The sequence below is a fragment of the Phragmites australis genome, chromosome 4 (genome assembly GCF_958298935.1).
Source record: "Phragmites australis chromosome 4, lpPhrAust1.1, whole genome shotgun sequence".
Classification (NCBI taxonomy): Eukaryota; Viridiplantae; Streptophyta; class Magnoliopsida; order Poales; family Poaceae; genus Phragmites; species Phragmites australis.
In genome coordinates, this window is record NC_084924.1 from 8,980,232 (window position 1) to 8,995,220 (window position 14,989).

General features: G+C 38.8%; 1 protein-coding gene across 1 annotated transcript; it reads right to left on the bottom strand.

Moving 5' to 3' along the window:
- Positions 1–2,503: 2,503 nt before the first annotated feature.
- LOC133914165 (probable transmembrane ascorbate ferrireductase 3) lies at positions 2,504–4,491 on the bottom strand. Its single transcript, XM_062357304.1, has 3 exons — positions 4,125–4,491; positions 3,834–3,882; positions 2,504–3,114 (listed from the first exon to the last, which is right to left on the bottom strand). Exons 1-3 carry the CDS (start codon positions 4,290–4,292, stop codon positions 2,657–2,659), a joined length of 675 nt encoding a protein of 224 aa, XP_062213288.1. The 5' UTR covers positions 4,293–4,491; the 3' UTR covers positions 2,504–2,656.
- Between the last annotated feature and the right edge of the window lie 10,498 nt (positions 4,492–14,989).

Consider the following 14,989-nt stretch of genomic DNA (forward strand, 5'->3'; position numbering starts at 1 on the left):
TATCAATTTGGTACGACATTATCAATAACTAGTAGGTAGCTGCTTACTGCTGGGAATTTAGCTTTTCATTTCCTGCTTACTATATTTTGCTCTTTTTAGGGAACATTGGTAGCCTCAGAATGTTGATACTTGAGTTAGCATTTATCAATGAGCAAACCAAAGTGACATAATACTTCCTCATGATAATTACTATACTGCACACCCTGAGTGAGCCTTTTATTAAGGAGGAAATTGATTAGGTTGTCAAAAGCATGCCCGCTGACAAATCTCCAGTCCTGGTGGTTTCAATGGGATGTTCATGAAGAAATGCTAGCACATTATCAAGGAGGATTTGTGCAATGATTTCTACAATGGCACTCTGGATCTGCAGTCAATAAACATCTCATTCATCACTTTGACCCGTCTCTACTAATGATTGCCTCTCCGTTGTTGGATATAATGGTTAATTAGTTTTTAGTTCATAGCTATTTCGTAATCATAACAAGAAGCTTTGCACACATACAAATTTGACACACTGCAGATACTTTCGAATGTATATAGCTAAATATTCTTTCAGATTTTACAACCTGTATGGTCAAATGGCAAACATAGTTTTCATTTGCCAACCGCCCACACCTTTGTACAACTACTCACTACAAGGTTACCTTTGGCAAATACCTGTGACACTCGCTTGGTAGCCGTTGACTTTGTCATGCTGTGGCTGAGAGAGCATGGGAGAATTGATAGATGGTTGCTTATGGTTGTTGCTTTGTTTTTCAAGTTAACATGTACACACTAAGCATAACTATGATGTTGAAGCTTCTAATTAGTAGTAGATTGTTGTATTATGTTCCTTTACAAACAAACATATTGTTGTATCATATTGATTAAATAGAAGGAATCCAATGTATGTAAAAGACACAGATCCTATCTGGTACGATTTGTGCAAAATCTTAACTGAAATCACTGACTTGTAATCTCCTTGCAACGCAAATTTGAACTGTTGTTTACTGATATTTGTTTGTGGAGAGCCTGATTTTGAGTTAAGTAATGTGGCTATGTGAACTGATTTCTATGAGAAAAAGGATATCTGAACTTACTTTTTATATGCTTTCTTCCGCAAATTCAGTCATAGAGACTGTATAGGTCAACTGGTCAAAGGTGCTAAAGGAGCCCTCAGTCAAGTTCCAACTAGAACCAAAGTCGATTCTAGATACATCAGATAAATCAAAGAGAAGAGGAACATGGTTTCAAGACGCGGTACTTATATTGCCGAATGTTGTTTGTTACCTTGAGCTTCCCAAAATAGTACCGTAGAAAGTACAACTATTGTTTTCATCAGTGGATGAGGGCCTTGATGATTATACAAAAAGTGTTTGTATGCCATCGGTGGATGAGGGCTTTAATGATTATGCAAAAATTGTTTTGTATGTCATTAATTTAGATGTGTTTGAAGATTTGTCATTCTGGTCCATATTTCATTGACACAGGTGGTCTAATGTGTCAGAGAGAGGGTGGTATTTTGTTGAAACACCAATATAAATAGTGGCATCTGGGCAAATCCCCTGATATTTATCCAGTGAACCACATGTCATTGAAGGAGCTTCATAGTCAATTGATGTATAATTTCTCTGTTTTCCAAACTATTAGTTAAAGCACATAAAAATATATTGGGTTAATCTGTATTTGTTGCTTTAGTATTTTTAGAACTGTTGCAAATGCCATTGATACCATGTTCTACAAAGAGGATCGAATTGCGTTAGACATGCCTATGACATGCAACGGAACCACATATTTGGCACTCGTACTAAGGCTATATTTGGTTGGGCTTCTGGCTTCTAATAAGCAAAAACCAACAGAAGCTCAACCAAACGGCTGGCTGTTGAGCTAACTTTTAAAAAACTGAAAAACTGATTTTTGAAGGAATGAAATAAAAGCTGAGATGAACTTTTTTGGTTTTTAGTGTGCTGTGAAACTAAAAAATTATTATAAAAGATAATAACAAAAGGTATCAGCCAGAATCTAAAAACCATAAACCTGTTTTTCAGTCCAAAAACCAAAAACATCATCCTAACCAAACAAGCTCTAAGTGATGGTTTTGTTATTGTGTCAATACCCGATAGTTTTATATCTCAGATCATAATTTCATTTGTAATGCTGATTGAAGTCACCTGGAGTCTACATTTAGCCATAAGCCCATAACAAAACAACCAAACGGATGTCATCTAACAAGTAACAAAAGTAAGAGAAGCATGGCAATGCCGCTCGTAATTTCTAGTATATTTCCTATTGCGTGCTAGACTGCTTCTACAATGGCAAGTCCTCATTGTAGAACTGAAAGCTCACTGCACGGAGCTGGAGTTATGAGAACACGGGTGTGCTAGTGTATAAGCAAACAAATCAATTTCTTCCGAAAACAAGCAATTAATCCGGTACCGGAGCCTAGTCCGGTCTGGTTCAGTTGAAAAATTACCATCAATATACCAATGAACCACAACCGAGAGCCTCACTAGTGGAATACAATTAAATGTCGCAAAAAACTCACACATTCTGCACACCATCACCGCGCAAACTACAGAAACTCACTTTGCAGGTACAATCCATTCCAGCCGTATCAACAACGAAACGAACCAGGTGTGGTCGATCAAACAACCGCGCGCGCCGGCCGCGGCGCCGCCTACAAGAACGCCTTGCGCAGCGCGACGGCTGAGACGACGGCGACCGCGTAGAGGAGGATGAATATCCCCGTGGCATTGATGAGCTTGGTCTCGCCGGTGGAGGCGGCCCCGGCGCTCTTCTCCACGAGCCCCGTCTGCGCCGCGCACACGGCCAGCAGGAAGATGGCGAGCCCGGCCATGACGTGCGCGGGCGCCGCGGCGGCGCGGGTCCGCTCGTGCGCGCCTGGCAGCCAGAAGGTGACGAAGCCGAGCAGCCACTGCAGGCCGAAGAGGGAGACGGTGGTGATGCCGAGCCACGAGTGGAGGCTCACGAGGTCCGGCGCCACAGCCACGTCGTGGAACTTGAACGCCGCGTACACGCCGAAGATGCCCAGGATCAGACCCACCAGGTGGATCAGCATGTGCGCCATTTTCTGCGTCCGGTGGTCCATCGGGATCGTCGAGTACGCCAGGATGGCTGCAAACTTAAATCCCGTTATTTTTCAGCATACTTACTCAGGCAATTTTTGCCAGCTGCATCGATTAGTTTTGCTGATCACTTTGGTGAGCGTAAATTACAAAGAAACTAGCAAATTCATAAGCACACATTTGCGAATGGGCTCAACGGTAGGGCAACGTACAATTCAGGCAAATTGTACGAACTGAGCTATCGTGCTTGCAATCTTCCTCGGAAAACAATCATGGCAAAGCTGCTACACTGAACGAGCTTGGCAGGAAAACGTAACGATCAGGATGGTCATTATCGAAAAATTCTGACTTGACCCGTGCCAAGACATGCACCAAACACACTGATTGGCACCTCACGATAAGCTGGTCCATTGCTTTTGCAGCCACCAAACCCCCCTGCTCGTACTAAGCTCGACCTATCATCTGCAGGTCTAAAGTGTAATGAACTAGCTAGTGAGTAGTGATCACCTTCTTCTTCTCACTAAAAACCAAGGGAACGACGGCCCATTTTGTTGACAAGAACAACTACTACATCTTCAAGGGGCTTTCGGCAATGGTTCTGCTGAGCCGTCGCGTCGAACAGACATATATGCCCTCTAAAGTTTCAGGTAGGAGCCTAGAACAGCTCGTATATATGTAGTTGCTGCAATAGTTGTTTTCCATTTCGAGGGAGGTGTAATAATCATGGTATGCTTAGTTTGAGAAATATTGGGTTGGAGTTGGACATACCTTCTCCAATAAGAAGAATGAAACCCCAGGACATCACAAATGGATGGACCTACAAAAAATGCATCAAAATAAGAGCAAGTTAAGGTCACAGTTCGATAATCCATGATCATATCATCATGCAAATGCAGAAACCGGTATAACTAGGCTTTGGATTTGCTAATAAATTTTCATGTAGTATACGGATCTCATATGTCGGTATCCGATTAATCGGAAGATGATCTCCTACTCGTATCATTTTTACAGAGAAGAAAATAACTGAACAAAGGAGGACGTGAAGAGAACAACGCATACATTGAAAATCTGGTTGGGGTTCTCGGACTGTATGTTGATGCCGCCCCGGTAGTGCAGCAGCCAGACGAGCATGAGGACGGCGGTGGTCAGGAACAGCACGTGTGCGAGCATGGCCACGCGCGACACCACGACGGAGTGGTGGTAGCTTCCGATGATCCCGTGCGCCATGGCTGCAGCAACCTAGCTGGCTCTCGCCAGGAAGAAGACGATCGACCAAATGGGGAAGAGATCAATCAGGCTAGCTAGCTGGAGGCAGGAGCAGCTGGGGCTTGATCGGTGGTTGCAAAGCTTTGCATGGAAGCACGGGGGTTTTAACGACCGCGCGCGCGAGGAATCTGAGTTACGTTTACGCCGCGGTGGTGGTTTTGGGTTTTTTATATTAACGAGCGGGTGTTTAAGCAAGGCATTTGTTGACATACATACATACATACATACATACATATATATACATATATATATATATATATATTCCCTTCAATCCAAAACTAAGTGTTATTTTAGATATCGACATGATTTTTAAAATATTATATTAACTATTATTTTTATTATAATATATTGATAAAATATAGCAAAAAATATTAATATGAACATATTTTTTTTAGATAAATCTATTTGTATCATTTTCAAGTATACAAATTCAATAAAAAAGTAATTTGTACCTAAAGTTTGAAATAATTGACCGAATATAACCCAAAATAACAACTATTTTAGATTGGAGAGAGGAACATGCCTCTTATTCTTCACAATCCTAAAATCGTGCATGATTTCAAACGATGTTCAAAGTCCACCAGCGAGGAGAGGTTAGGGTTTGGGGTTTCTGCTAGCTAGCTTTTTTGACGAGGATTTGTACCCTGTGACCTTAGAAGGAGGTTGGCGTGTGGCAAACCGGCCCAGTGGAGGAGGCGGACGTGGGCACGAGAGCGGAGAGGTTAACGCGACGGGGATGACGGACACGGGTCCTGCTGTCGAAGACAATCATATGCAAATGAGGGAGTGAGCCTGCGTCAGGAAGTTGAAGATGACCTATGGACAATTTGACGATTAATTTCTGTTGCCTAATAATTTGTTATTTTCAGTGCCCGAGAACTAGCATCTTCCTTAAAGCATCTCTAGCAGCTCCCTTAACCCATCCCGTAAAAAATTTAGTCTCAAAAACCCTCTCCAGCAGCTCCCCTAATCTATTCCCTATTTTTTGGTATCCCCTAAACCAACCTCCACCCTTACACACACACACACCCCCTAGAATTTAAGGAATCCGGTAGAGATTAAATAGATATAGAAAAAAATTTAAAAGACCTCTATATGAAAATATAGATGATAGATTTTAAAAGAACCGCTAGAGATGCTCTCGCTTCCTGTATATAACTGGTGGCTTTGTGAGCGAGCAAGAAGTCGCGTGGAATGTTGAGAGCTGAGACCGTACCGCGGGTCATTCGATCATGGGCCGTGATATGAACATGTGGACTTTTATTTTTAGATGATGAACCGACCATTATAGGGACATGAACCTGTTGAAGAAGGAAACAAGTGTGACGGTGTCCACAAACTTTTCTAATTTTTTTATATATATATTTTAATATTTACAAGAATACACATCTGTTTGAAAAAATCATAAAAGTAGGTTATCATCGCCCGTTCATCAGGCGAGATCAAGTTCTCTCCTGATGAACGGGCGATATCTTATGGGTCATATCTGTCAAGTAATAAAAAATCGGTGGATATGTGAGGCCTACAATGTCTCGTCCGTTCAACGAGCGAGACATTGATCTCGTCTGCTGAACGAGAGAGACCTTGCGTCAGTTTGCCCACCAAAACATATCATCCACTGATAGGACGAGTACTTTTCGCGTGCACAGTTCACCGGGCATGTCTGGTGTGTACGTTTGTGTGTTTCCATATTTTTATTTAAATCTCAATTTTATCTGGCAGTATATGAGTGGTCTAAAAAATTTAAATATTTTTATGAGCAAACTAGAACTCACTAGCAACTCATTTTAATTGTTTTGATAAAAAACCTAAGCCAATATTTAAATAAAATTCTCCAAAGCAGTCTACTTTTATAACTTATAGAAAATTTTAATGCCTTGACTAAATTTCTAAAAATTAGGAAAAATTCACTAATATTATTATAATATGATGTGCTAATTTATAAAAATATTTTCAACCCTAGGTTATTTGATAAGAAAGTGAGTTACTTTGTAATGCTATATTTATTTGCATTTTTGTCATTTCAAGTGATATTCTCTTTTTAATTTAATTTGAATTCAAACATTCAAGATGCACAATCAATTTACAAAAGTAGTTCATCTTGAATTTGTTTGAATTCAAATTAAATTAAAAAGAGAATATTAAATTGAATTAAAAAGAGAATATCGTATGAAAGGTTAAAAATACAAATAAATAGAGCATTACAAAGTAACTCACTTTTTTACCAAATAACTTAGGGTTAGAAATATTTTATAAATTATTAAATCATATATTAAGAATATTAGTCAATTTTTCCTGATTTTTAGGAATTTATTCAAGGCATTAAAAAGTTCTATAAGTTATAAAGTAGGTTGCTTTGGAGAATTTTAATTAAATATTAGCTTAGTATTTTGGATCAAACTAATTAAAATAGGTTGATAGTAAGCTCTAGTTTGCTCATAAAAATATTTAGCATTTTTAGGCCAATCATATACTCTCCGATAAAATATATATTTAAATATAAAATATGAAAACACACAAACGTACACACACCAAACATGGATGAGTGAACAGTGCACTTAAAAGTACTCGCTCAATCAATGAGCGATATATTTTGGTAGGTTTACTGCCGCAAGATCTCACCTGTTTAGCAGAAGGTCTCGTCCATTAAACCGGCGAAACCTTGTGGGTCCCGCATATCCATTGGTTTTTATTACTTGACAGGCAGAACTTATAAGGTGTCGCTCGTTCATCGGATGAGAACTTAATTTCACTCGATGGACAGCGACGATGTACTTCTAGATTTTTTTCAAAATAGATATATATTCTTGTAAATATTAAAAATATATATATAAACAAAAAATTCCAAACTTTTGTTGAGTTTTGGCTGCTAAAGTAACAATGAACAGCACACCTGACGGCAGCATATACAGCACTCTGTTTCACAAGGTCGCAGTGATCATGTGACAGTCCATTCGTAGTTCATAAAGCTAATAAGTACATGTTTTGTCGGCTAAATTGAAATATTCTCTTTATAAATATTATTATTTTAATTAATATTTAATTGAACTTTTAAAACTTTGATGGTTAATAGCTTCAAAAATATTTAGTTTGAAAATCTAAAAATTATACATGTAGATTTGTCTTAAAAAAATAATATTATAATTTTATTAATTATTTAACTATATTTTAATAAATAATAATAATCAAAATTACACATCAAAGATCAATAAAAATAAAAAAACATCATATATTTTTAATCAGAGACAGTACTGCTTTGGCATGGCTTTATTACAGCTCCCGTTTTCTAAACTTTAGACCGTAATAATTCATCTGGCCTGCAAACTATAGCAATGGATTTATCTCACTCTCGGATATTCCGTGAGCCTTAAGACGAGCCTATTTTGATTTCTGAAACAAAGATGAAGATGACTTTCTACCTACCAGATTGAGAAATATAACTTCACATCCTCTTACGTACGCATAGCCTATCTTAATTATCAATCTCTATCACATTCCTCAGTGGATCAAACTTCCAAGCGACCAATCACACACAAATACTCAAATCACACACAACCGAGAGGTATCTTGCAATCTCACAGAAATCTACAAATCCAAGGGGACACAGTTAAAGAGGAGAGGGAGTCTAGAGTAGGGAATGAAGCAGAGGCTGGGTAGAGCAGAGAAATAGGAAGAGCAGCAGTGAGGGAGAGGATCGGAGAGGAGCAGCTCGGGGAGAAAGATGACCAGAGGAAGGAGACTGTTCTGTATGTTCCTTCGATGTCCGATTCAGTAGAGTAGCTACCCGTTCCCTTTTGTAGCCGTGTTCCCCCTCTCAAGTGATTGTCCCCACGTCATATATGGAAGCCCAATGATTGATACGTGACATTATCCACCCCTGAATATTCAGCTTGCCCTCAAGCTGATGGTCTTGAGATTACTTGCAGCCATCGACAACTATCATGATGCTATCCATGTACTACTGCACAACGGTCATGTTTCATACTAAAAACCCTAATCTAGCTATCGAGCACATATACACATCATAACATCTTGTTCCATGCATTTGACTTTTGTCTTAAGTATTTAAAAATATTTTGGAAATGTTGCGTCGTTGATCAATGTATGTTCCCACCATATAATTATGAGTGAAAATTATTTAAAAATAGTTAAGAAGCTCTAAGACCATTTAGAAAGGATAAGGAAAAGAATTGGTAGAAGCGGGAAAAAGAAAGATGACTTTTAGCATGTGGGCCTAGCCCGCGGTCTGACCGCTAGAACTCAAAGGCACCACTTAAGACCCCCTCAACTCTCTCACTCACTCTCTCTCTCTCTCTCTTACTCACTTCCTCCTCTACCAAAACCGAGAGAGAGAGATAGGGCAACCACCTCTACCACCACGACAGCCGGCGATTAATGGAAGGCTTCCCCGAGCTCCGTCCCGTCGTCTTCCTCACCGAAAAAGCTTCCCCATATCTTTTTCCACTTCAAGACCAACCACCACCCCAGAGCTCGATCTTCGAATCAAAGCCTCCTTGGAGTCGGTCAACCACTAGAAAGCTTCCCCTCCCCAAGGTAAAACTTTCCGAACCATTTCCTCGCCATTCCCGAGCTTCAACTGGTCCTACATTAGTTTATACCCAAGCTCCACTCTAGCCATGGACATCATCCAAGGGGTCCTCGAGTTTGGCCCTGTGCATGTCATCTAAGCCACCATAAATGAACTCTCCTAACCTCGTAAAGTGTTTTGGTATCACTCTTGATCGAATGCATCGTTGGAGCCTTCACAGGCGACATCACCAAGGTGTCGGTGCCTAGGTGTAGCGAAAATAGCCCTATTATACTATGATTGTGATTTTGTGATTAATGATAACATAGTCAATGGGACTAATATGTTTGTCAAGATTATATGCTAGTAGATCTCATGGATGCAATACATCAAGAAGCCACTGCAGCTGGGACAAAGTATGGTTGAATGGAGAAGTCCCAGGACATTTGCAATCACCGGAAGGTCCAGCGATCAAAAAAAGATGTACACTGGACTATTTAATAGAAGTTTTGTATTTTTAGAGGAAATGGATTATAAGGCACCGGATGGTCCGGTGATGAGATGGATATCACACCGGAGCATTTTGTGACTTGTGTCACAGTGCAGAAGACTATAACTCACCGGATAGTCCAGTGATGAAGTGATGCACACCGGAGGCTTTACCGGAGCATTTAACAGAAGGTGTGAAAAATCCAGAAAAGAAGAAGTTCTACACACCGTAAGGTCCGGTGATGAAGACAATGCACATTGGAGTTTTTTGTGCAGAGAAGAAGTTTACCGCGATCTGACTCAAGATAACTCACCGGATAGTCCAGTGATGTAGAGGATGTATACACTGTAGTACTTGCTATTTAGAAGAACTCTGAGTGGAGTTCCAATGGCTAGTTTTTGAGAATGTACATATCGGATGGTCCGGTGCTTGTACCTCTGTTAACACCGGATCATCCGGTGTTCACAGAATATTTGAGTCGTTAGGATAACAGCTAGTCCGTGGTGTTGAGGCTATAAATACTCCTCCACTCATTCATTTGAAGTAGCTGGAGTCCAAAGAAACCCTTGTACACCTAAGAAAACATCCAAGCTATCCAAGAGCATAAAATATTCATCCAAGGTAATTAAACACATCATTAGTGAGTGATTAGTGCTTATAGGTCTAGAGAGAAGAGTTGCTAGGTGCTGCAACCTAGGGTGTGGATGTTCTCGTACAATTGAAGGAACATAACACCTCAAATTCTATGCCCTTTCTATTTCTACGTTTTTCTTATCCGGCCTTACAAAGTAGGTCTAAGGTCATCTCTAACTGAATCCCTTCGCGGTTTATGTTCCTTTCACGAAGGATCCTCGTTCACTTCAACACTTTAACGGTTTCCCTTTGTGGTTCCCATCACAAAGTGATTCCCATCTCCATTCATTTTACCTTGTGATTATTTCTCCTTTACCTTCACGAATCCTCTCGAAGGGAAGCTATTGGAGATAGGGTGAAAATAAAGGAAATGAGAACAAGAAGAAAATCAGAAAGAGAACGAAATGAAGAAAATATGGTTGAGATGGTATAAGTTTTACACTACCATTGTGACAGATAATCACATCCCCATCCTGCATCCTCCAACGAATGCTGGAGCCTGACGTCGCACAATGATTCTGTATCCGTGCTACGCCATCCGACACTCCGGGCTCGCATCTGCCAAGCGTCAAGTCGACACATCAGCGTTGGCCCCCCGTGTTACGAGAGATGTCTTGGATTCGTCCCCGTGTTACGAGAGATGTCTTGGATTCTCCTCTCCGAGTTCGAGTCTCCTTTCTCTCTCTCTTTCTCTTTATTGAGAAACTGCTGCTATCAGGTGTAGTCCAGCAATCCTTTAAGAAAACAATTACAAAATAAGACATAATGTAGGGGAAATCTGTTTATTCTTTATTCATCTGTGTTTGTAATGAGGGGTGATACCCCGTATATATAGTGTGAAAAACTCATAAGAGATAGAATCAATCTCCAAGAGATAGAGACCTATTTGAAGAAGGTCAAATCTTTAGAGATCGAGACGGATCCAAATTTTGTTGTAAAACTCTAGGTTTCCCAACACTTCCCCTTATGCACTTCTCGTGAAATGCACATATCTCATCAAAACTCCTCAAAAACCCAGTATAAAAAATTGGGAGAAAGAGTACATAGCTCGTGATATGATCATACGAATTGACTCATTAAAAACCTTAACATGAGAAACATCATAAAAATTCATTTAAGAGAAAAAGAGTACAGTTCACCAAAATGCTTCAAATAACCTTAATGATTAACTTTGGGTACTTAATCTTCTTGACTAAGATTTAATTCTCCATATCGGTATTATGTGAAAATCCCCCCTGAAATGTGCAACTCTCTAAGTATCATCATCCCAATGCAACAAACATATCTTTCAAAAGTAGATATAGGGATGGACTTAGTGAATAAATATGTAAGATTTTCATATGACTTGGTATGCATTACCTTTATTTTGATCGTCTTATGCAATTCATGAGCATAAAAGAACTTGGAGTTGATATGCTTCGTTAAGTTGCTTTTCACATATCCCGATTGCACTTGTGCAACACATGCAGCATTATCTTCATAGATAATGGTAGGATGTTAGTAGTGTTCGAACCACATGACTGCTGGATATGATTGATCATTCTTATAAGCCATGCGCATTCCCGTGCAGCTTCATATAAAGTTATTATTTTAGAGTGATTCATCGAAGTAGATACAAGGCTTTGCTTCGATGATTTTCAGGATATTGCAGTTCACCACATCGGAAAACATAACCAGCCTATGATATCGTTGTATGCGGGTCTGACAGGTACCCAACATTTGCGTATCCAATCAGACTTAGGTCCTGATTCTTTCTATAGAACAAACTCAGATTTTTGCTACCTTGCAAGTAGCGCAGAATATCCTTCAAGCCCTTCTAATACCTTTTAGTGGGCTCTGCATTGTATAGAGCAAGTAGGTTTACTGCAAACGCTATGTCTAATTTAGTGCAATTAGCCATATACATCAGCGAACCTACTGCACTTAAGTATAGGAATTTCGGTCCCAATACTTTCTCCCCTTCTTCTCTAGGTCTATAGGGATTTTGATCTACTTGCAATGACCTTCCAACCATGGGGTTTTAGCGGGAAATGATCTTTCAAAATCAAACCGCTCTAACACCTTCTGAGTGTAATTTGACTGATGTATAAAGATTTCATCTGCCATATTCTCTAGCTATAGGCCCAATCAAAATTTGGTTTTACCCAAATCTTTAATTTTAAATTCATATTTCAAGTAGGAACTTGTTTCTTCTATTTCTTCTTCTATACTGATGATATTCAGATCATCTACATATACAGATATTATGCAAAATTCATTCTGAGACCTTATTATTAATACACACGGACAATCTGTGCTATTTATGTAGCCTCATTTTCCAAAATATTCTCTCAAATGATTGTACTACATTCTACTTGATTGTTTCAACCCATACAACGACTTCTTCAATTGTATGCTATAAAGATATCTATTTCCTATATCCTGATTCGACAATAGTATTCCTTTAGGTACCTTCATATAAATGTTTGAATATAGGCTCACATAAACATATGCGGTCGCAACATCCATAAATTTCATTTTCAACTCCAAGTTGACTGCCATTGAGATTAAATATCTAAAGGCAATGCCACCCATCACCGGAGAATATGTTTCTTCATAATCAACGTCTGGTCATTGAGTGAAACCTTGTGCCACTAGTCATGCTTTGTACCTCACAATTTCATTCCTTTTATTCCTCTTACGAACAAAAATCCCCTTGTATCCTACTGGTTTAATGTGGGGAGGTGTACGACATACTGATTCAAAAACCTCTCTTTTGTTCAGGGATAATAGTTCAGTTGTTATTGACTTTTGCCAGTCTTCCTAATCTGACCTCATTCTACATTTAGTGAGCAATGCAGGCTCAGGGTCATGATCTTTGACTGTGGCAATTTTATTTGCGAAGTATGTGTCGACTATTGTAGTTGCTCTATTCCAGGATTTCCCTAAATTCACATAGTTTATTGCTATTTCATCATGGGTTGCACTTTTAGGTGTTTCTATATCTTTCTCTTCATAATTTCTTTCAGGTGCACTTTCAGGTGCTTCTTCATTATTTCTTACTATTGGAGCAAGGCCCTTTAGTTTATCAGCATCAATTTCTATTTCAGCGCTCATATTTTCGTTGGTTTCTTCCTGCCTGGGAAGATTCAAATCCAGTATGCCTACTTTTTGAGGTTCCATACCATCGCCATGTCTTAACTAGCTCCCCTTCATTTTCCTTTGGTACATTTTTATGATCGACTGTGGTAAACTCTCATTTTTTGAGACTTGAGAAACTGAATTCCGTCTCCTTTTATTATTTTCCAAAGCTCCTAGGACAAGATGGCGGGTACATTCTTTTGTTACTTTTACCCTCTCTGGTGCATTGCGTGCAGTTACATGCGACTTAGTAATGCTCTTTAAATCACAAAAATGATCAGACATATCGTTTGCTAATTTTTGCAAATTGATATTTTTTTGTGCTTCATCATTTGCTTAACTAGTGTGAGGATCATGTATCACAATTCCTTCAGTCTACCATATAATTTTCTGATATTTTTTATTTAAGAGTATATTTCCTCCCTCTAATGACGAAAAATTATTTTCATCAAAAATACAGTTAGCGAAGCGGGTCGTACGCAGATTTCCAATTGTTGGTTCTAAATATCGGATTATGGATGCAGTCTCATAACTGACATATATTCCAACTTTTCACAAAAGTCCTATAGCGGTTCGCTCTGACGGTGGTATCGAAACATAAACTATTCATCTAGGTTTGCATAATGAGAAATTTTCGGAATTATCTCTTGCACTAGTGGTATAGGTGAATAAATGTTATAGGAGGATGGTCTATAATTAATAAGGACAACCGCATGTAAGACTGCATGTCCCCAACATGTAGCATGCAAATTACATTGGTGCAACAAAGGGCTAGCAATGAATTTTATTTTTTCTATTATTGCTTCGGCTAGTCCATTCTGAGTGTGAACGTGCGGTACAAAATGTTCAACTTTAATTCTCATACTCGTGCAATAATAATCGAAGCTTTAGAAATAAATTCTCCAGCGTTGTCCATTCTAATGGATTCCACGCAATGATCTGGAAAACTATTCCTGATTTGTATGATTTGCGAGATCAACTTTGCAAAGACGTGGTTGCGGATAGATAATAGACATACATATGACTACTTTGAGGATGTGTCTATCCATACCATAAAGTACTGAAACGAGCCAAAAAGTAGTTGAATAGGATCACAAATATTCCCTGAATTTGGTCCAGGAATGCAGGGATTTCTTTTTGTACCTTCAAGGTAGACGGTCTTTTTATTGATTTCCTGGTAGCATATGCAGGACATACAAAATCTTCCTGATTCGGAAAATTCTTTATATTTATGTCATGACCTTGTGAGTTAATAATTATGTTTCTCATTATTCTAAAACTAGGGTGACCTAACTTATCATACTATAGGGAAAATAATTCTGCACTACGAGTGAACACTTTAGATGCTTTAATGCGAGTGTAGTATAAGCCACTGATCATGGAGGGAAGTTTTTTCTAATATTCTTACTTCACTATCACGCTTAGTGATGAATAGGTGCTCCCTACCCTCTTCTTCACTAGTTTCTACACGGAAACCGTTAGCGTGAATATCTTTAAAACTTAAGAGATATCATATAGATTTAGGGTACAACAATGCTTCTTCGATGTGCAAAATAGTTCCTATAGGTAGTATGATTGTGACTCTTATAGAACCTACCATGCATTTATCACTCCCAGTGATAGTTATCACTTTTTCAGAGCTATTTCTGATAGACTAAAAATACACCTTTTCTTTTAATATGGTATTTGTGGTTCCACTATCCACAAATACACTTTCTCTATGCGGATGTTACACATATTCTATTCAATACCAAAAAAATATTATTTGAAGGTAAGCTTGCTCTTCTTGAGCTTTCATTCATTCATTCGATCATTCTAAATTCAGCAACTAGATAAATAGCTAATTACTCTAATTCTAAATAGAGTCTGTGAAATATTCGGCCACTT